The sequence below is a fragment of the Hyperolius riggenbachi genome, chromosome 3, assembly GCF_040937935.1.
Source record: "Hyperolius riggenbachi isolate aHypRig1 chromosome 3, aHypRig1.pri, whole genome shotgun sequence".
NCBI lineage: Eukaryota > Metazoa > Chordata > Amphibia > Anura > Hyperoliidae > Hyperolius > Hyperolius riggenbachi.
The window spans coordinates 202,258,304-202,276,240 of record NC_090648.1 but is presented as its reverse complement, the minus strand read 5'-3'; the positions used below and the strand labels follow the sequence as shown (position 1 = coordinate 202,276,240).

The following is a 17,937-nucleotide window of genomic DNA, read 5'->3' as shown; positions in this document are numbered from 1 at the left end:
TCAACATGGGTTACACTGCAGGCACTTACCAGACGACAGCCTTCAAGAGAGCTGACTAGTTGAGCATTTTGACAGGAGAGAATGGAACCCGCTAGGTTGAGCATGACACACACAGCAGACAGCAGCATAAAAAAGGTTATCTGAAAATAAATCAGAAATGGCAAAATGAGCTTAAATTGCATTATTTCATGTGGTATGCGAAAACCAAAGCATACCAGCATTACAAGCATGCCATCATATTCTCCGCTAGATAAATTATATACAATTTACAATTTAGTGTGTCTGTGTGTGTGTGTGTGCGCATGTGTGAGCGCGCGTATGTGTATGTGCAGGTAGGGATCCTCATTCAGTTCCGCGGAATTAAAACCATCATTTCAAATCAGAATTTAGAAATCGTAAATACGATTTACCACAACTCAGTACTTTTAGCCCAATCACAGACAGAATTTTTCTGCAAAAGTCAGATTACTGCGGTAATTTAAGACCAATCACAAGTTTCCGTTTTTCTGAGTTCATAATATCCATTTTTTTTTTGTCAAATAAAATACTCCTCACAAATTGGAAAATCGAAAATCCGGAAATTGGAAAAACAGAAATCAGTATTGGCATAAATTGGAATTTCCGCGGAATCAGAAATGGGCATTTCCGACCGTCCCTATGTGCAGGCTTTGTAGGTTTACAGATTTCATCAGTATTAGAGATTATCAAAGATTCTCTAGGCATGCTAATAAGCCTCCCCAGGGAGGAATACTTGGGATGCTACCAGATCACTGGACAAGTACTACAGAGTGGTGCACAAAAGACCGGCTCAGCTGCCTGTCAGGCAGACGCTGGGCCCCATGCACCTCTTACACTATCCCTGCTGCATGTCCTCCCATATGAAAGTGTTACCCATATGAGAGCAAATGCAGGCAACTCAGGCTTCAATAAGGCCAAGTAGAACACACACAGCAGGGATAGGGTAAGAAGTACTTGGGGACCATCCGCCATCTGTCTGTATACTTGCACTCATGACAGGCAGCTGGGCCAGTCTTTTGTGCACCACATTGTACAATTCAGCTACTGTAAAATTAATCAGCTGTTTAAAGCTTAATCAATAGTGTTTCTTTAATTTTAAAATGTTTGCTATTAGTATATACTAGAGTTTGCAACTGTCATCTGGATCATATCAGACTATTTATTAAAGCAGTCCAAGGATTGACATACAGTAATATTGTTTTTTTTTTTTTCATCTACCGCTAAACAGATGATGTAAGCCTTATTTTCTCTGGGTAAATGGTTTAAACGTTTTCTGCAGGAGAATAGTTGAGACGGTAGGGCCTGACTCTGTATCTTTCTTCCGACTCTCCATAGCAGCAAATTAATTTTCTGTTTGCTCAGTCCCATACCTCCCAACTTTTAGAGGTGAGAAAGAGGGACACTTTAAGACACACCCCTGCCACACCTCTAATCACACCCCTGCCACACCTCTAATCACACCGTTGCCACACCTCTAATCACACCCCTGCTATACCTCAAGCCACACACACACACACACACACACACACCACTGAAATTCATAAGCAAAAGATGTAATTTTAGAATTCAAACCACACTAGTCCCCTCTATCATCACTACTAGTTTTTCTTAATATCAATATGTAAAATTAAGAAATATCAATTTAAAGGATGGAGCCCATTAAACACATTTTCAGTAGAAAAAAACATATATTTACAGAGATCTGTACATCAGTCCTGAAAAAGAGACGAATGATGGAGAAAGAGGGACAGAGAGATTTAGTTCCCAAAGAGGGACTGTGTCTCCAAAAAAAGGGACAGTTATGCAGTTTCCAGCACATTATTTTTGTTCTGTGCATTTGAATTGCAGTAATAGGCAGGATTTGGGCATGGATGGGTGTATTATAATGTGGAATGAACATTCAGGCTTCTATATGTTACAGTGAGGATGCAGAGGTGTTTTTTTGGTTGTAATTTCTCTCTTTTACTACCAGATAGTTCATGGTCACTCATAGACCACACCATTTTTAATAGACTAAAAAGATCCCAAAATCCCTTTTTAATAAAAAGCTTTTGGGACATAAAGTAATTATTTGCATATTCATCAGTGATGGGAGATCTTTCTTAATAATTACAAATGCCTTCTGTTTTAAAAATGCAAAACTATACGTAGCCAGGAACATGAAGAGGGGGAGGGGGCACCCCCCTTTTGAAATACCAATAAAAAGGCCACCTTGGCTGCAAAAAGTAAGTCTCCCCTCCCCTGCCATGATAAGCTCCGCCCACCACACACGGGAATCCCTGCCTATCACCCACGGGAAGCTCCTCCCAATCTGGGACACTTTGGAGTAAAGAGGTTGCATACAGGATTCCTAGAATAGCCATCCTTGCAGCTATGTGGGAGCAGGTAAGATGGTATCTCCCTGGCAGCAATGACCTCTCCCTCCCCCAGCATTCACAGTGACCTCTCCCTTAACCTTGCACCTAAAGTGACCTCAACCTCCACCTTGGACCCATACTGACCTCTTCCCCACAGCATTAGCACTGCAGTGATCCTGCCTCCCCCAGTACCCACAGTGACCTCTTCCTCCCTCAATGGCACCCTTCCTGTCTTCAGCAGCATCCATAGCCAGGGGGGTGAGGGTCACATGTCACTGCAAGGCAGGAGGGTTGGGGAGGAAGGTCCCCCACCACTTATAGGTACTACTGTGCATTTTGAGGGGAGGCACTGAGGCTACAGGGCCTTTGCATGGCCCTGTAGCATCATTTTTGGTCACAAGAGTAGATCAATAAGCCATAACATAATGAACAGCAGATAAATCATATCTCCTCCTCAGTAGAAATCTTTTGCAAACGACCTCTGTTTTAAAGAGGAACTGTAACCAAGGATTGAAATTAATTCCAATCAGAAGCTGATACTCCCTTTCCCACAAGAAAGTTTTACCTTTTCTTTAATGGATCATTTGGATAGTCTGTATGGCTGATATTGTGGGGAAACCCCTCCCACAGTGTAATGTCATTACTATGATCCTGATAGTTTACTGTCTGTGACTGCATTGTGGTAAATGAAGGCTTTTTCCAACTGCCAAGCAAGCAATATCTCCCTGTGTGCATAGAACTCTCAGTAACTAACATTCTGTACAACTGGCAGGCCTAAAGATAAACAAGAAAGATGTTACAGTGGGCAAACACTAACTAAATAATCTATGAATGAATATTGAAAAAATAAGTAATTTTGTTTATTATGTTATTTTACCACAAAAATACTGTATATGTACTATAGCTTCTTTTTTGGTAGCAATAGTAAAGCAATACGCCATGACATAATGATTAGCTGATAAATGCAAATGCCTTCTGTTTTAAGAATGCTAAATTATATGTAGTTTCTTTTTTGGTAGCAATAGTAAATCAATAAGCCATAACATAATGAATAGCAGATAAATCCCAGCTCCTTAGCAGAAATCTGTTGTCTCTTCCTTTAGCTGTTTCCTAGGTCTGTCTGTACTCCTAGCAGAGTTAATTCACTGATCAGGCTCTATACTAGGGTGACCATATTTTGATTTCCAAAAAAAGAGGACAATCGGCACGGCCTCCAGACCTTCTGCTGCATTTACATCATCCTCTGTTTTTCCTGGTCTGACAAAAAACTCTGTCAACTTTGCAGATGAACTCTCTCCTCACACAGCGTTTTTTATGTTTCTCAATGTCCATGTGGGCTTTCAGATCCCCAGCACCTTTATTGGATACCGAGACGTATGTACCGGGTTTACACATGGTGCACTCCACCTCCCACTTGTCCCGACCGGGACGGTATGTGGGACATTTTCTTTGCAGTTCATCGGTGAAGCTGCACTTACACTTCGGCATTTTTCCTGCTATACTGCTCCGCTCTCTGCTCTGATCCCTGGCCTATCTGTCTGCAGTCTGCACTGCCCCCTGTCTGTGTCGCTCTCTGCTCTGATCCCTGGCCTGTCTGTCTGCTCTGCAGTCTGCACTCTCTGCACTGCGTCTGTGTCACAGCTTATATAAATAAATTACTGCTCCCACAGGCCACAGCAGCCCAGCGTGACTTCACTTCACTGACTAAGTAACTCCACCCCTCGCCGCCGCCCCTCTGCTCTGAAATTTGCTCTCAGTGGATGGGGCGGAGGTGGAGCAGAACAGCAGGGATTGATTGCCTCATGAAATGAAGAGCAGTTTGGGAGCCAAACGAGCCGTCTCTTTGGGAGCTGAGCGGCTGAGCCAGAAGAGCCGATGCTTAAAGAGCCGGAATTCCCATCACTAAACTGAGTCTCAGACGAAGACTCAGTCTAGTGATGGGAATTCCGTCTCTTTAGAAAGCATCGGCTCTTCTGGCTCGGCTCCCTTTAAAGAGCCGGTTCGTTCGGCTCCCAAATGGCTCTTCATGCTCGTCATTACTACCCGGACATTTCTAAAACCTGCCAGGACGCCCCAGACAGGAGGGAAAAAGTGGACCTGTCCGGGCAAAAGGGGATGCTTGGTCACCCTACTCTATACCTTACCTACAACAGATTGTTTGTATTACTGTTTTGAGGGGTTTCAGTGTTAACCTTACAGACAATATAATTTATGAGCTGTCTTTCAATTTGTTGCTTATTGTCGTTAACACAGGAAGGGCTATAAAATGAAACGACCTCTGAAATACCTTTAAGGGCCCCCATGACATACACTGTTTCTAATAGCAACAACACTGTTTTCAGCAGTATTACAAAGTATTTTAATAAACGGGGTAGATGGTATTAGAACGTTAATTGAAATAGGTGAAATAATAGGATGAAACTTTATTTAGCACATCTTGGAATTTCTTCTTCACCACAACCTCCACAGAACTTTCCCTTTATGTTTTGGACATTCACACTGTACTTGAAAGTTATACACAGATTTCACTTTATTGTACTTGAGTGTAATAGAAGCACCGTTCAAACCCATTTTTCCTTTCAGGACACCAAAGGAAGAAAATCTGAAGCAGGCCATTGTGGTCCTACATTTGGTAGCCCCCAATGGGCTATAGCATAGTCAATGCTGGTGAACCCCAGAAAATGTATGCGTATAAGTAAATATTAAAAAAAGGGTGCTGGGGAAATTTGGGTGCATAGTACTATCGCTATTAAAATATCTGCAATCCTGCTGATATTCTACTACTAGGTGCCCTTCCTCTCACAGTTACCCTCCCTCTATCAACCCCTAATGCTAACCTACTGCTATGAATTGTAAATACAATATCTTAATGCTATCTAGGTGTAATATTAAGGCCCTGTTTACACTTAATCAGTTGTTCTGAAAGGACAACTGATTTTCAAAGTATTGCCCATGTTTTCCTATGGCACAGTTCACACTTAACAGTTTTAACTGAAATCTTTTTCACAATGCACTGCTATGGAGAAGAAAAAAAAACGCGTGCCAACTGATTAAGTGTAAACGAGGCCTAACCTACCCCTAACTACTCCTAACACTTCTATATACCTACACACTGTTACCTGGTAACTTACCCTGCCTCTCTCGATTGCGGTCCCGGCTGACTTCTCACTTAGGCTATGTCCAGTGCCTCCTGTCCACTGGTGCTATTACAGCCGAAACTACTGGTTAATGCAGCCCACACATTTCCTGGGCCGTATGTGTGTGCGTGTGTGTGCGTGTGTGTGCGTGTGTGTGTCTCTCTCTATGTATACATATATATATAGATATAGATACATATAATCTCTCTCTCTCTCTCTCTCTCTCTCTCTCTCTCTCTCTCTCTCTCTCTCTCTCTCTCTCTCTCTCTATATATATATATATATATATATAACATTTTTCCTAATGACGATTTATAGTGGATTGAAACATTCACAGGACTCCAGTCCTTCCACCATCAGCAACATTTTCCCATTCCTTCCATTATTCTTCATTTGGAAGGTATTAGGTATAAAAGTGTTGATTAGGCTGGATTATATCTCTAGCTACTTTATATGCATTTCTAAGGAGAGGAAATGTCTAAATTTGCATCTAAGTCCCCTAAATGCCTTCCTAGCGCCAGAACACTGAGAATGGTACGAAAAAAAAAAAGACAGAACATCTGATTTAGAACCTTTTCCACTGCTAAGAGCTTTTCCATGTCTTTGTACTAAATTGTAGCTTGCATATGCCTCTATGAACTGCCTAAACCTAAATACATTACAGTAATGGACTGCCATGCTAAATTGCTATTCAGTATCAAGCTACAGATGTGACCTGTGCTCCAGCTGATACTGAATCACTGGATTTCAGCTATAAGGACTGTTAACGAGCAATACATCTGTTTTTGCTTGCTATAATAGCAATATTCTGGAGTATTACAATGCCACAGAAACCACCTCATGTGGTACCAGTTTTCAAATACATCAGGTTACTGTACTCTATCAAATGTCTCTTCTTAAACAAAAGATTTTCAGAATGGATCACATTAGCCCAGTATAATATTACTGTTTTATCTCATTGCTCTTAAATGAAATAGCCAAACAAAGAACACTATGAGGATGGTGCTTTCACATGACTCGGGCCTGTATTCATGTTACACTTCACATTATCTTCAGTCAAGTTCCATTAACATTACAGGGGCATGTGGTTAATGTGTTTATTAGTTTCACTTTCACAAATTATCGAAATGAGGATATATATATATTTTATCAGCTGCACTAATACCGTATCTTACTTAGAAATAAAGTATGATATCATGTAACCCACTGATGTTTAGCTTAGGCTATGGTGTCACACCGCATTCTGCCTGCCCCTAAACACTGTGGGAGATCAACTGACATTCCTGCCCGCTAAACCAATTTAAGCATGGAAGTAAGGGTTATGTAAGATTTAACAGTGGGCAAACATTGGCTGAATAATTTAAAATAAATGTCATAAAAAAAGTGATTTTGCTCATTAAAGGAAACTTTAAGTGACATACGACATAATGAGATATACGTGTTTCTTCCATGGAAAGCGTACAAATACCTATCCCATTTTCCTTTTCTTCTTTCTCTGCCTGAAAGATTAATATTCAGCAATGCAAATGACAGTTTCTCTCCAGTCTCCTGTGGGATTATGGCGTCCCCACTGATAAGGAATTAAATCCATAAAACACTTTTCTGGCAGATACCTTGTCTTCTAAGAGCAGAAGATAGATAAAAAGGTAAATAGTTCTTATGTTTTAGCTTCCTGAGACACAGGACAGACTGTGTCATTGAGCCTAGACAAAACAATATACTGTATATTGTGATGAAACGCGGAAAAGCCGCTGTCTCTCAAGGCGAGGCGGCTGTTTCCGCGTCCAGCATGGCGTCACAACGCGGAAAAAACGCCGCATGCCGCTTAGGCAGAGCGGCGGAATCCGCAATGGAGGCGGCTCCCGCACTCAGTTCACTGGATACATTGCAAGACAGTACTGGTGTGGCTGGGACTGATAGTCCACCAAGATTCAGACTTACACGCGCGCGAGCACAGAGGCAGAGTTTAAATAGCTGTTAGAAGGGAGTCGGCTGACCAGCTGGGTCAGCTGACAAATTCCACTGCTCCCATTGGACCAGCAATTAGGGAGGTCCTGGAAAGGTCCTAGAGTATATATACTGCTGGTTGTTCACTTGCTCTTTGTCTGGCGTGCGATCACACACGTGGGAGCACCCAGATCCGTAGTCAGATCCGCAAGTGTGCCGGGACCAGCTGGAGCTGTAATCCTACACTTAGCTAGATTCTGTTGATAGCTAAAGTACTAGTTTGATTGTGATTATCTGTTATGACTTTTGCCTGCCTTGACTACCCTTCTGAACTCTGATCTTGTACCTCGTTATTTCTGATACTCTGTTGCCGAACCCCGGCTCGCTCCTAGACTCTGTTTCTGCCTCCTGATTTTGTACCCCGATATATCTGATACCCCGTTGCCGAACCCTGCCTGTACTTTGACTCTGCCTTTGTCTGCTGATCTTGTACTTTATCTGTCTGTGTGTTTACGACCTGGCTTGTCCGACCTCGAGAACCGACCTTACCGTTAGAGGCGGTTCCTCGCTCTGTTAGCGATCCTTCCTCCTGAGGGTCACTTTCAGATATACCTTCCTACTGTCAGTCTGACTCCTCCCGTCTTGGAGAGCTCAGGTCTGCGGAAGGAATCTGTGCAGTACTCCTTGCTGCATTGAGGCCTTGTCCTCTAAGTGTTACAGTTACACCAAACACTACACTCTACCCAGGTGAACAGAGGTTAGTTTGTATATCGGATTATCGGTGAGACTGCAGATCACTTATAATCTGGTATATATCTGTATTTCCGGTGATACTGCAGATCACCGGTAATCAGATACTCTCTGCGCCCACCGATCGTTACAGAACGCCAGACCAAATACAAAATGGACGCAAACACTGATTGTCTGGGTGTACTTGCCACTTCGGTGGACAACATCAATCAAGTACTGGGCACCCACATGACTCTTATTGATGCCCTATCAGGGTCTGTACAGATCCTCCAGACATCAGTGGATCATGTGCGATCCTCTCCTAGCTCTGACATACGTATGCCTGTACCTGAAAGCTTTTCCGGCCACAGATCTGACTTCCGGAATTTTAGGAGTAGAGTATTGTCCTATTTTGAGTTGAGACCCCAATCTTCGGGTACTGAGACCCAGAGGGTCACGTTTATAAAGACTTTGTTGTCCGGCGACTCCCAGTCTTGGGCATATAACCTGCCCGCCGGAGACAAAGCTCTTACCTCTGTAGAGGAATTCTTTAACGCTATGGCAGTAATTTACGACGATTCGGACCTTGCTTCGACTTCTGAGCGGAAGCTCAAGCTTTTGCGTCAAGGCGAAGGTCCGGTCGAAGATTACGCGGCCGAGTTTAGGAGGTGGTCAGTTACGGCCAGGTGGGACACTTATGCCCTATTAGATCGTTTCTTGTCAGGGCTGTCCGATGAGGTCTCTGATTTGATGTTAAGCCAGCCCGAGCCTAGAACAGTCGATGAGGCCATCTCAGCGGCCATCCGAATCGACCGCAGGCTGCGCTACCAAAAACAGACCAGGGGTAGTTCCCGTGTCAGAGGGGTATCTTACACTACAGTCCCAGTGACTCCACCTCCTACTATTGCACCTTCTCCCGTCTTGCCTCCATCCGGGCCAATACAGATTGCTCGGTCAAAATTGACCCAGGTAGAGCGAAGACGGAGAATGACCGAACAGCTGTGTCTGTACTGTGCTGAAGGGGGGCATATAGTACAAAACTGCCCTAACAAGCCGGGAAGATGCTACCGTTTAGGAGTGGTAGGGGGTAGCACCCTAGGTGCCCGGCTCATACCCTTAAACGAAAAACGTTTGCTCCTTCCCTGTATGATTACGTGGGGGGACAAATCTGAAGCCACAGAAGCCTTTGTTGATTCAGGCTCCGCGGCTAACTTTATGAGTTCAGAGTTTGCAGAAAAGTTGGGCATTCCGCTCACCTCAGTAAAACCACCTATCCAGGTTACTGCTGTGGACGACTCCCCGCTGCAAAGGGACCGTCCGCTGTCTCAGACACCAGAGGTGGAAGTCACTATTGGGGTTCTGCATAATGAAAGTCTAAGTTTCTTTGTATTACACATGACCACCTCCACAATTGTTTTAGGAATGCCCTGGCTGCAGCTCCATTCGCCACAGATTAATTGGGCTACAGGACAATTAACTAGTTGGTCAGACTTCTGTTCCCAACAGTGTCTAGGGAAGGTGACTTTAGGTCAGACCAAGTTGCATGTGGAGGGGGTTCCCGAGCAATACTCCGAGTTCTCGGATGTATTCTGTCCCAAGGCTGCTGACAAGTTACCTCCTCATCGCCCTTTCGATTGCCCCATCGATCTCCGTGCCGGTTGTATGCCCCCTAGGGGTCACTTGTATAATTTGTCTGGACCAGAGAAAATAGCGATGCAGGAGTACATTCGTGACAATTTAGCTAAAGGGATACTCCACGATAATTGCCCCTCTTACCAGTCTCACAAAAAAGGGGGCAGATACCAACCACTGGTCTCCTGAGGCTGTGGCAGCTTTTTCTCACTTGAAAAAATTGTTTTGCTCTGCACCCATATTGAGACACGTAGACACCTCTTACCCATTCATTGTGGAGGTTGATGCCTCAGAAGTTGGAGTAGGGGCTGTGCTGTCTCAACGCTCTGGGCTGCAGGGGAGGTTGCACCCGTGTGCCTATTTCTCTCGGAGGTTTTCACCGGCAGAGAAAAACTACGACATAGGCAACCGGGAACTTCTGGCCATTAAATTGGCATTTGAAGAATGGCGCCACTGGTTAGAAGGGGCAGAACACACGATCACGGTGTATACTGATCACAAGAATCTGGAATACATCGAGGGGGCTAAGAGACTAAGTCCCCGACAGGCCCGTTGGTCGTTATTTTTTACGAGGTTCAGATTTATTATCACATACACTCCAGGCAGCAAAAACATCAAGGCAGATGCCCTGTCCAGATGTTTCGAATTAGAGACAGCACAGCCCCCCGCTCCTGAGTCCATCATCCCGCAGAGGCTGGTGTTAGCAGCCACAGAGACCTGGGAGGATTGGACAAAGGTTTTGGGTCCCTTTCAGCAGGATGTCCCTGAGGGGAAACCGGAGGGGGTCTTGTTTATCCCACTGTTTTTTCGTCTACAGGTCTTACAAATGTTTCACGCCCATAAGAGTGCTGGTCACCCTGGTGCTGCCAGAACGCAGGATCTGATTGCCAGGTGTGCTTGGTGGCCTTCTATGGCAACAGACTGCAAGGAATATGTCAGGGAATGTGCGGTATGTGCCAAAAGTAAACCCTCCCGGCAGGCACCTGTCGGTACCTTACAGCCTTTGCCCGCCCCGAGTGAACCATGGACCCACTTGTCCATGGATTTTGTGGGTGAGCTCCCCAGGTCTGAAGGCATGTCGGTCATTTGGGTGGTAGTCGACCGCTTCAGCAAAATGGCCCATTTCGTGCCTTTGAAAGGACTCCCCTCGGCCCAAGAATTGGCTGAGCTATTCATTGTCCACATTTTCCGGCTGCACGGCATTCCGGAGAACATTGTGTCCGATCGGGGAGTCCAATTTATCTCTAAATTCTGGAGGGCATTCTGCCATCAAATGGGCATGAAGCTGTCTTTCTCGTCAGGCTACCACCCACAGACGAATGGGCAGACTGAACGAATTAATCAGTCTTTAGAACAGTTTTTAAGATGTTACGTTGCGGAGGCACAGAATGACTGGGTGAAGTTTCTGGCTTTTGCAGAATTTGCTCAGAATAATTTAAAGAGTTCTTCTTCTGGTTTTTCCCCGTTCCAGATTGTGACAGGGAGGTCGCCCAAGTTCTCCCCTTTGCCAGTTGCCTCTTCTCCATTCCCAGCGCTGGAGGATTGGCAGAGGTCACTCAGGGACAATTGGGGAATTGTTAGAGATAATTTGCAGAAAGCGTTCCAAAGTCAAAAGGGTCAAGCGGACAAGAGACGTTCCATGGAATGGAAGTTTCAGCCAGGGGATTTAGTCTGGGTGTCCACACGTCACTTGACCCTGAAGCAGCCTTCTGCCAAACTGGGCCCCAGGTTTGTGGGTCCGTTTTCTGTGACCAAAAAGATCAACAACGTCACTTATACCGTTGATCTCCCCGCCAGCATGCGTGGGGTGAGATCATTTCACGTATCCCTGCTCAAACCAGCAGTCCATGTGGGCCCTACTCCTCCTCCTCCTCCTCCTGTCCTGGTGGATAGTCATCCTGAGTTCGAAGTAGAGAAAATTTTGGACTCTCGCATTGTCCAGAACTCGGTACAGTATCTGGTACACTGGAAGGGATATGGCATTGAGGAGAGACAGTGGGTACCGGGGACTCGCATGCATGCGGATGAGTTGAGGAAAGAGTTTCATGCCTTACACCCCGAGAAGCCTGGTAGGAGTTGTCCGGAGTCCACTCCTCGGGAGGGGGGTACTGTGATGAAACGCGGAAAAGCCGCTGTCTCTCAAGGCGAGGCGGCTGTTTCCGCGTCCAGCATGGCGTCACAACGCGGAAAAAACGCCGCATGCCGCTTAGGCAGAGCGGCGGAATCCGCAATGGAGGCGGCTCCCGCACTCAGTTCACTGGATACATTGCAAGACAGTACTGGTGTGGCTGGGACTGATAGTCCACCAAGATTCAGACTTACACGCGCGCGAGCACAGAGGCAGAGTTTAAATAGCTGTTAGAAGGGAGTCGGCTGACCAGCTGGGTCAGCTGACAAATTCCACTGCTCCCATTGGACCAGCAATTAGGGAGGTCCTGGAAAGGTCCTAGAGTATATATACTGCTGGTTGTTCACTTGCTCTTTGTCTGGCGTGCGATCACACACGTGGGAGCACCCAGATCCGTAGTCAGATCCGCAAGTGTGCCGGGACCAGCTGGAGCTGTAATCCTACACTTAGCTAGATTCTGTTGATAGCTAAAGTACTAGTTTGATTGTGATTATCTGTTATGACTTTTGCCTGCCTTGACTACCCTTCTGAACTCTGATCTTGTACCTCGTTATTTCTGATACTCTGTTGCCGAACCCCGGCTCGCTCCTAGACTCTGTTTCTGCCTCCTGATTTTGTACCCCGATATATCTGATACCCCGTTGCCGAACCCTGCCTGTACTTTGACTCTGCCTTTGTCTGCTGATCTTGTACTTTATCTGTCTGTGTGTTTACGACCTGGCTTGTCCGACCTCGAGAACCGACCTTACCGTTAGAGGCGGTTCCTCGCTCTGTTAGCGATCCTTCCTCCTGAGGGTCACTTTCAGATATACCTTCCTACTGTCAGTCTGACTCCTCCCGTCTTGGAGAGCTCAGGTCTGCGGAAGGAATCTGTGCAGTACTCCTTGCTGCATTGAGGCCTTGTCCTCTAAGTGTTACAGTTACACCAAACACTACACTCTACCCAGGTGAACAGAGGTTAGTTTGTATATCGGATTATCGGTGAGACTGCAGATCACTTATAATCTGGTATATATCTGTATTTCCGGTGATACTGCAGATCACCGGTAATCAGATACTCTCTGCGCCCACCGATCGTTACAGAACGCCAGACCAAATACAAAATGGACGCAAACACTGATTGTCTGGGTGTACTTGCCACTTCGGTGGACAACATCAATCAAGTACTGGGCACCCACATGACTCTTATTGATGCCCTATCAGGGTCTGTACAGATCCTCCAGACATCAGTGGATCATGTGCGATCCTCTCCTAGCTCTGACATACGTATGCCTGTACCTGAAAGCTTTTCCGGCCACAGATCTGACTTCCGGAATTTTAGGAGTAGAGTATTGTCCTATTTTGAGTTGAGACCCCAATCTTCGGGTACTGAGACCCAGAGGGTCACGTTTATAAAGACTTTGTTGTCCGGCGACTCCCAGTCTTGGGCATATAACCTGCCCGCCGGAGACAAAGCTCTTACCTCTGTAGAGGAATTCTTTAACGCTATGGCAGTAATTTACGACGATTCGGACCTTGCTTCGACTTCTGAGCGGAAGCTCAAGCTTTTGCGTCAAGGCGAAGGTCCGGTCGAAGATTACGCGGCCGAGTTTAGGAGGTGGTCAGTTACGGCCAGGTGGGACACTTATGCCCTATTAGATCGTTTCTTGTCAGGGCTGTCCGATGAGGTCTCTGATTTGATGTTAAGCCAGCCCGAGCCTAGAACAGTCGATGAGGCCATCTCAGCGGCCATCCGAATCGACCGCAGGCTGCGCTACCAAAAACAGACCAGGGGTAGTTCCCGTGTCAGAGGGGTATCTTACACTACAGTCCCAGTGACTCCACCTCCTACTATTGCACCTTCTCCCGTCTTGCCTCCATCCGGGCCAATACAGATTGCTCGGTCAAAATTGACCCAGGTAGAGCGAAGACGGAGAATGACCGAACAGCTGTGTCTGTACTGTGCTGAAGGGGGGCATATAGTACAAAACTGCCCTAACAAGCCGGGAAGATGCTACCGTTTAGGAGTGGTAGGGGGTAGCACCCTAGGTGCCCGGCTCATACCCTTAAACGAAAAACGTTTGCTCCTTCCCTGTATGATTACGTGGGGGGACAAATCTGAAGCCACAGAAGCCTTTGTTGATTCAGGCTCCGCGGCTAACTTTATGAGTTCAGAGTTTGCAGAAAAGTTGGGCATTCCGCTCACCTCAGTAAAACCACCTATCCAGGTTACTGCTGTGGACGACTCCCCGCTGCAAAGGGACCGTCCGCTGTCTCAGACACCAGAGGTGGAAGTCACTATTGGGGTTCTGCATAATGAAAGTCTAAGTTTCTTTGTATTACACATGACCACCTCCACAATTGTTTTAGGAATGCCCTGGCTGCAGCTCCATTCGCCACAGATTAATTGGGCTACAGGACAATTAACTAGTTGGTCAGACTTCTGTTCCCAACAGTGTCTAGGGAAGGTGACTTTAGGTCAGACCAAGTTGCATGTGGAGGGGGTTCCCGAGCAATACTCCGAGTTCTCGGATGTATTCTGTCCCAAGGCTGCTGACAAGTTACCTCCTCATCGCCCTTTCGATTGCCCCATCGATCTCCGTGCCGGTTGTATGCCCCCTAGGGGTCACTTGTATAATTTGTCTGGACCAGAGAAAATAGCGATGCAGGAGTACATTCGTGACAATTTAGCTAAAGGGATACTCCACGATAATTGCCCCTCTTACCAGTCTCACAAAAAAGGGGGCAGATACCAACCACTGGTCTCCTGAGGCTGTGGCAGCTTTTTCTCACTTGAAAAAATTGTTTTGCTCTGCACCCATATTGAGACACGTAGACACCTCTTACCCATTCATTGTGGAGGTTGATGCCTCAGAAGTTGGAGTAGGGGCTGTGCTGTCTCAACGCTCTGGGCTGCAGGGGAGGTTGCACCCGTGTGCCTATTTCTCTCGGAGGTTTTCACCGGCAGAGAAAAACTACGACATAGGCAACCGGGAACTTCTGGCCATTAAATTGGCATTTGAAGAATGGCGCCACTGGTTAGAAGGGGCAGAACACACGATCACGGTGTATACTGATCACAAGAATCTGGAATACATCGAGGGGGCTAAGAGACTAAGTCCCCGACAGGCCCGTTGGTCGTTATTTTTTACGAGGTTCAGATTTATTATCACATACACTCCAGGCAGCAAAAACATCAAGGCAGATGCCCTGTCCAGATGTTTCGAATTAGAGACAGCACAGCCCCCCGCTCCTGAGTCCATCATCCCGCAGAGGCTGGTGTTAGCAGCCACAGAGACCTGGGAGGATTGGACAAAGGTTTTGGGTCCCTTTCAGCAGGATGTCCCTGAGGGGAAACCGGAGGGGGTCTTGTTTATCCCACTGTTTTTTCGTCTACAGGTCTTACAAATGTTTCACGCCCATAAGAGTGCTGGTCACCCTGGTGCTGCCAGAACGCAGGATCTGATTGCCAGGTGTGCTTGGTGGCCTTCTATGGCAACAGACTGCAAGGAATATGTCAGGGAATGTGCGGTATGTGCCAAAAGTAAACCCTCCCGGCAGGCACCTGTCGGTACCTTACAGCCTTTGCCCGCCCCGAGTGAACCATGGACCCACTTGTCCATGGATTTTGTGGGTGAGCTCCCCAGGTCTGAAGGCATGTCGGTCATTTGGGTGGTAGTCGACCGCTTCAGCAAAATGGCCCATTTCGTGCCTTTGAAAGGACTCCCCTCGGCCCAAGAATTGGCTGAGCTATTCATTGTCCACATTTTCCGGCTGCACGGCATTCCGGAGAACATTGTGTCCGATCGGGGAGTCCAATTTATCTCTAAATTCTGGAGGGCATTCTGCCATCAAATGGGCATGAAGCTGTCTTTCTCGTCAGGCTACCACCCACAGACGAATGGGCAGACTGAACGAATTAATCAGTCTTTAGAACAGTTTTTAAGATGTTACGTTGCGGAGGCACAGAATGACTGGGTGAAGTTTCTGGCTTTTGCAGAATTTGCTCAGAATAATTTAAAGAGTTCTTCTTCTGGTTTTTCCCCGTTCCAGATTGTGACAGGGAGGTCGCCCAAGTTCTCCCCTTTGCCAGTTGCCTCTTCTCCATTCCCAGCGCTGGAGGATTGGCAGAGGTCACTCAGGGACAATTGGGGAATTGTTAGAGATAATTTGCAGAAAGCGTTCCAAAGTCAAAAGGGTCAAGCGGACAAGAGACGTTCCATGGAATGGAAGTTTCAGCCAGGGGATTTAGTCTGGGTGTCCACACGTCACTTGACCCTGAAGCAGCCTTCTGCCAAACTGGGCCCCAGGTTTGTGGGTCCGTTTTCTGTGACCAAAAAGATCAACAACGTCACTTATACCGTTGATCTCCCCGCCAGCATGCGTGGGGTGAGATCATTTCACGTATCCCTGCTCAAACCAGCAGTCCATGTGGGCCCTACTCCTCCTCCTCCTCCTCCTGTCCTGGTGGATAGTCATCCTGAGTTCGAAGTAGAGAAAATTTTGGACTCTCGCATTGTCCAGAACTCGGTACAGTATCTGGTACACTGGAAGGGATATGGCATTGAGGAGAGACAGTGGGTACCGGGGACTCGCATGCATGCGGATGAGTTGAGGAAAGAGTTTCATGCCTTACACCCCGAGAAGCCTGGTAGGAGTTGTCCGGAGTCCACTCCTCGGGAGGGGGGTACTGTGATGAAACGCGGAAAAGCCGCTGTCTCTCAAGGCGAGGCGGCTGTTTCCGCGTCCAGCATGGCGTCACAACGCGGAAAAAACGCCGCATGCCGCTTAGGCAGAGCGGCGGAATCCGCAATGGAGGCGGCTCCCGCACTCAGTTCACTGGATACATTGCAAGACAGTACTGGTGTGGCTGGGACTGATAGTCCACCAAGATTCAGACTTACACGCGCGCGAGCACAGAGGCAGAGTTTAAATAGCTGTTAGAAGGGAGTCGGCTGACCAGCTGGGTCAGCTGACAAATTCCACTGCTCCCATTGGACCAGCAATTAGGGAGGTCCTGGAAAGGTCCTAGAGTATATATACTGCTGGTTGTTCACTTGCTCTTTGTCTGGCGTGCGATCACACACGTGGGAGCACCCAGATCCGTAGTCAGATCCGCAAGTGTGCCGGGACCAGCTGGAGCTGTAATCCTACACTTAGCTAGATTCTGTTGATAGCTAAAGTACTAGTTTGATTGTGATTATCTGTTATGACTTTTGCCTGCCTTGACTACCCTTCTGAACTCTGATCTTGTACCTCGTTATTTCTGATACTCTGTTGCCGAACCCCGGCTCGCTCCTAGACTCTGTTTCTGCCTCCTGATTTTGTACCCCGATATATCTGATACCCCGTTGCCGAACCCTGCCTGTACTTTGACTCTGCCTTTGTCTGCTGATCTTGTACTTTATCTGTCTGTGTGTTTACGACCTGGCTTGTCCGACCTCGAGAACCGACCTTACCGTTAGAGGCGGTTCCTCGCTCTGTTAGCGATCCTTCCTCCTGAGGGTCACTTTCAGATATACCTTCCTACTGTCAGTCTGACTCCTCCCGTCTTGGAGAGCTCAGGTCTGCGGAAGGAATCTGTGCAGTACTCCTTGCTGCATTGAGGCCTTGTCCTCTAAGTGTTACAGTTACACCAAACACTACACTCTACCCAGGTGAACAGAGGTTAGTTTGTATATCGGATTATCGGTGAGACTGCAGATCACTTATAATCTGGTATATATCTGTATTTCCGGTGATACTGCAGATCACCGGTAATCAGATACTCTCTGCGCCCACCGATCGTTACATATATGTTTTCAAAAGTTTTCAAACAGTTCATAAAACTGCGGGTATCTAAAAGTCATTTTTAGGAGTAGGAGGATAGATACCATTGTTTAGCTCATCAGTTAGTTTTACTGAAAGTTCACTATAAAGGGCACCTGAAGTGAGAGGAGTATGAGGGCTGACATATGTATTTCCTTTTGCACCATACACATTGTCTGGCTGTCCTGTTGATTATCTGTCT

The 17,937-nt window shown here is 46.7% G+C and overlaps 1 protein-coding gene across 2 annotated transcripts in view; it reads right to left on the bottom strand.

Moving 5' to 3' along the window:
• ENTREP2 (endosomal transmembrane epsin interactor 2) overlaps positions 1 to 17,937 on the bottom strand; it is a 978,998-nt gene that overhangs the window by 419,510 nt on the left and 541,551 nt on the right. For both annotated transcript variants that reach the window (XM_068272537.1, XM_068272539.1), the window contains one exon: positions 30 to 140. In XM_068272537.1, coding sequence (XP_068128638.1) covers positions 30 to 140 — 111 coding nt within the window. The remainder of the gene's footprint in view (positions 1 to 29; positions 141 to 17,937) is intronic.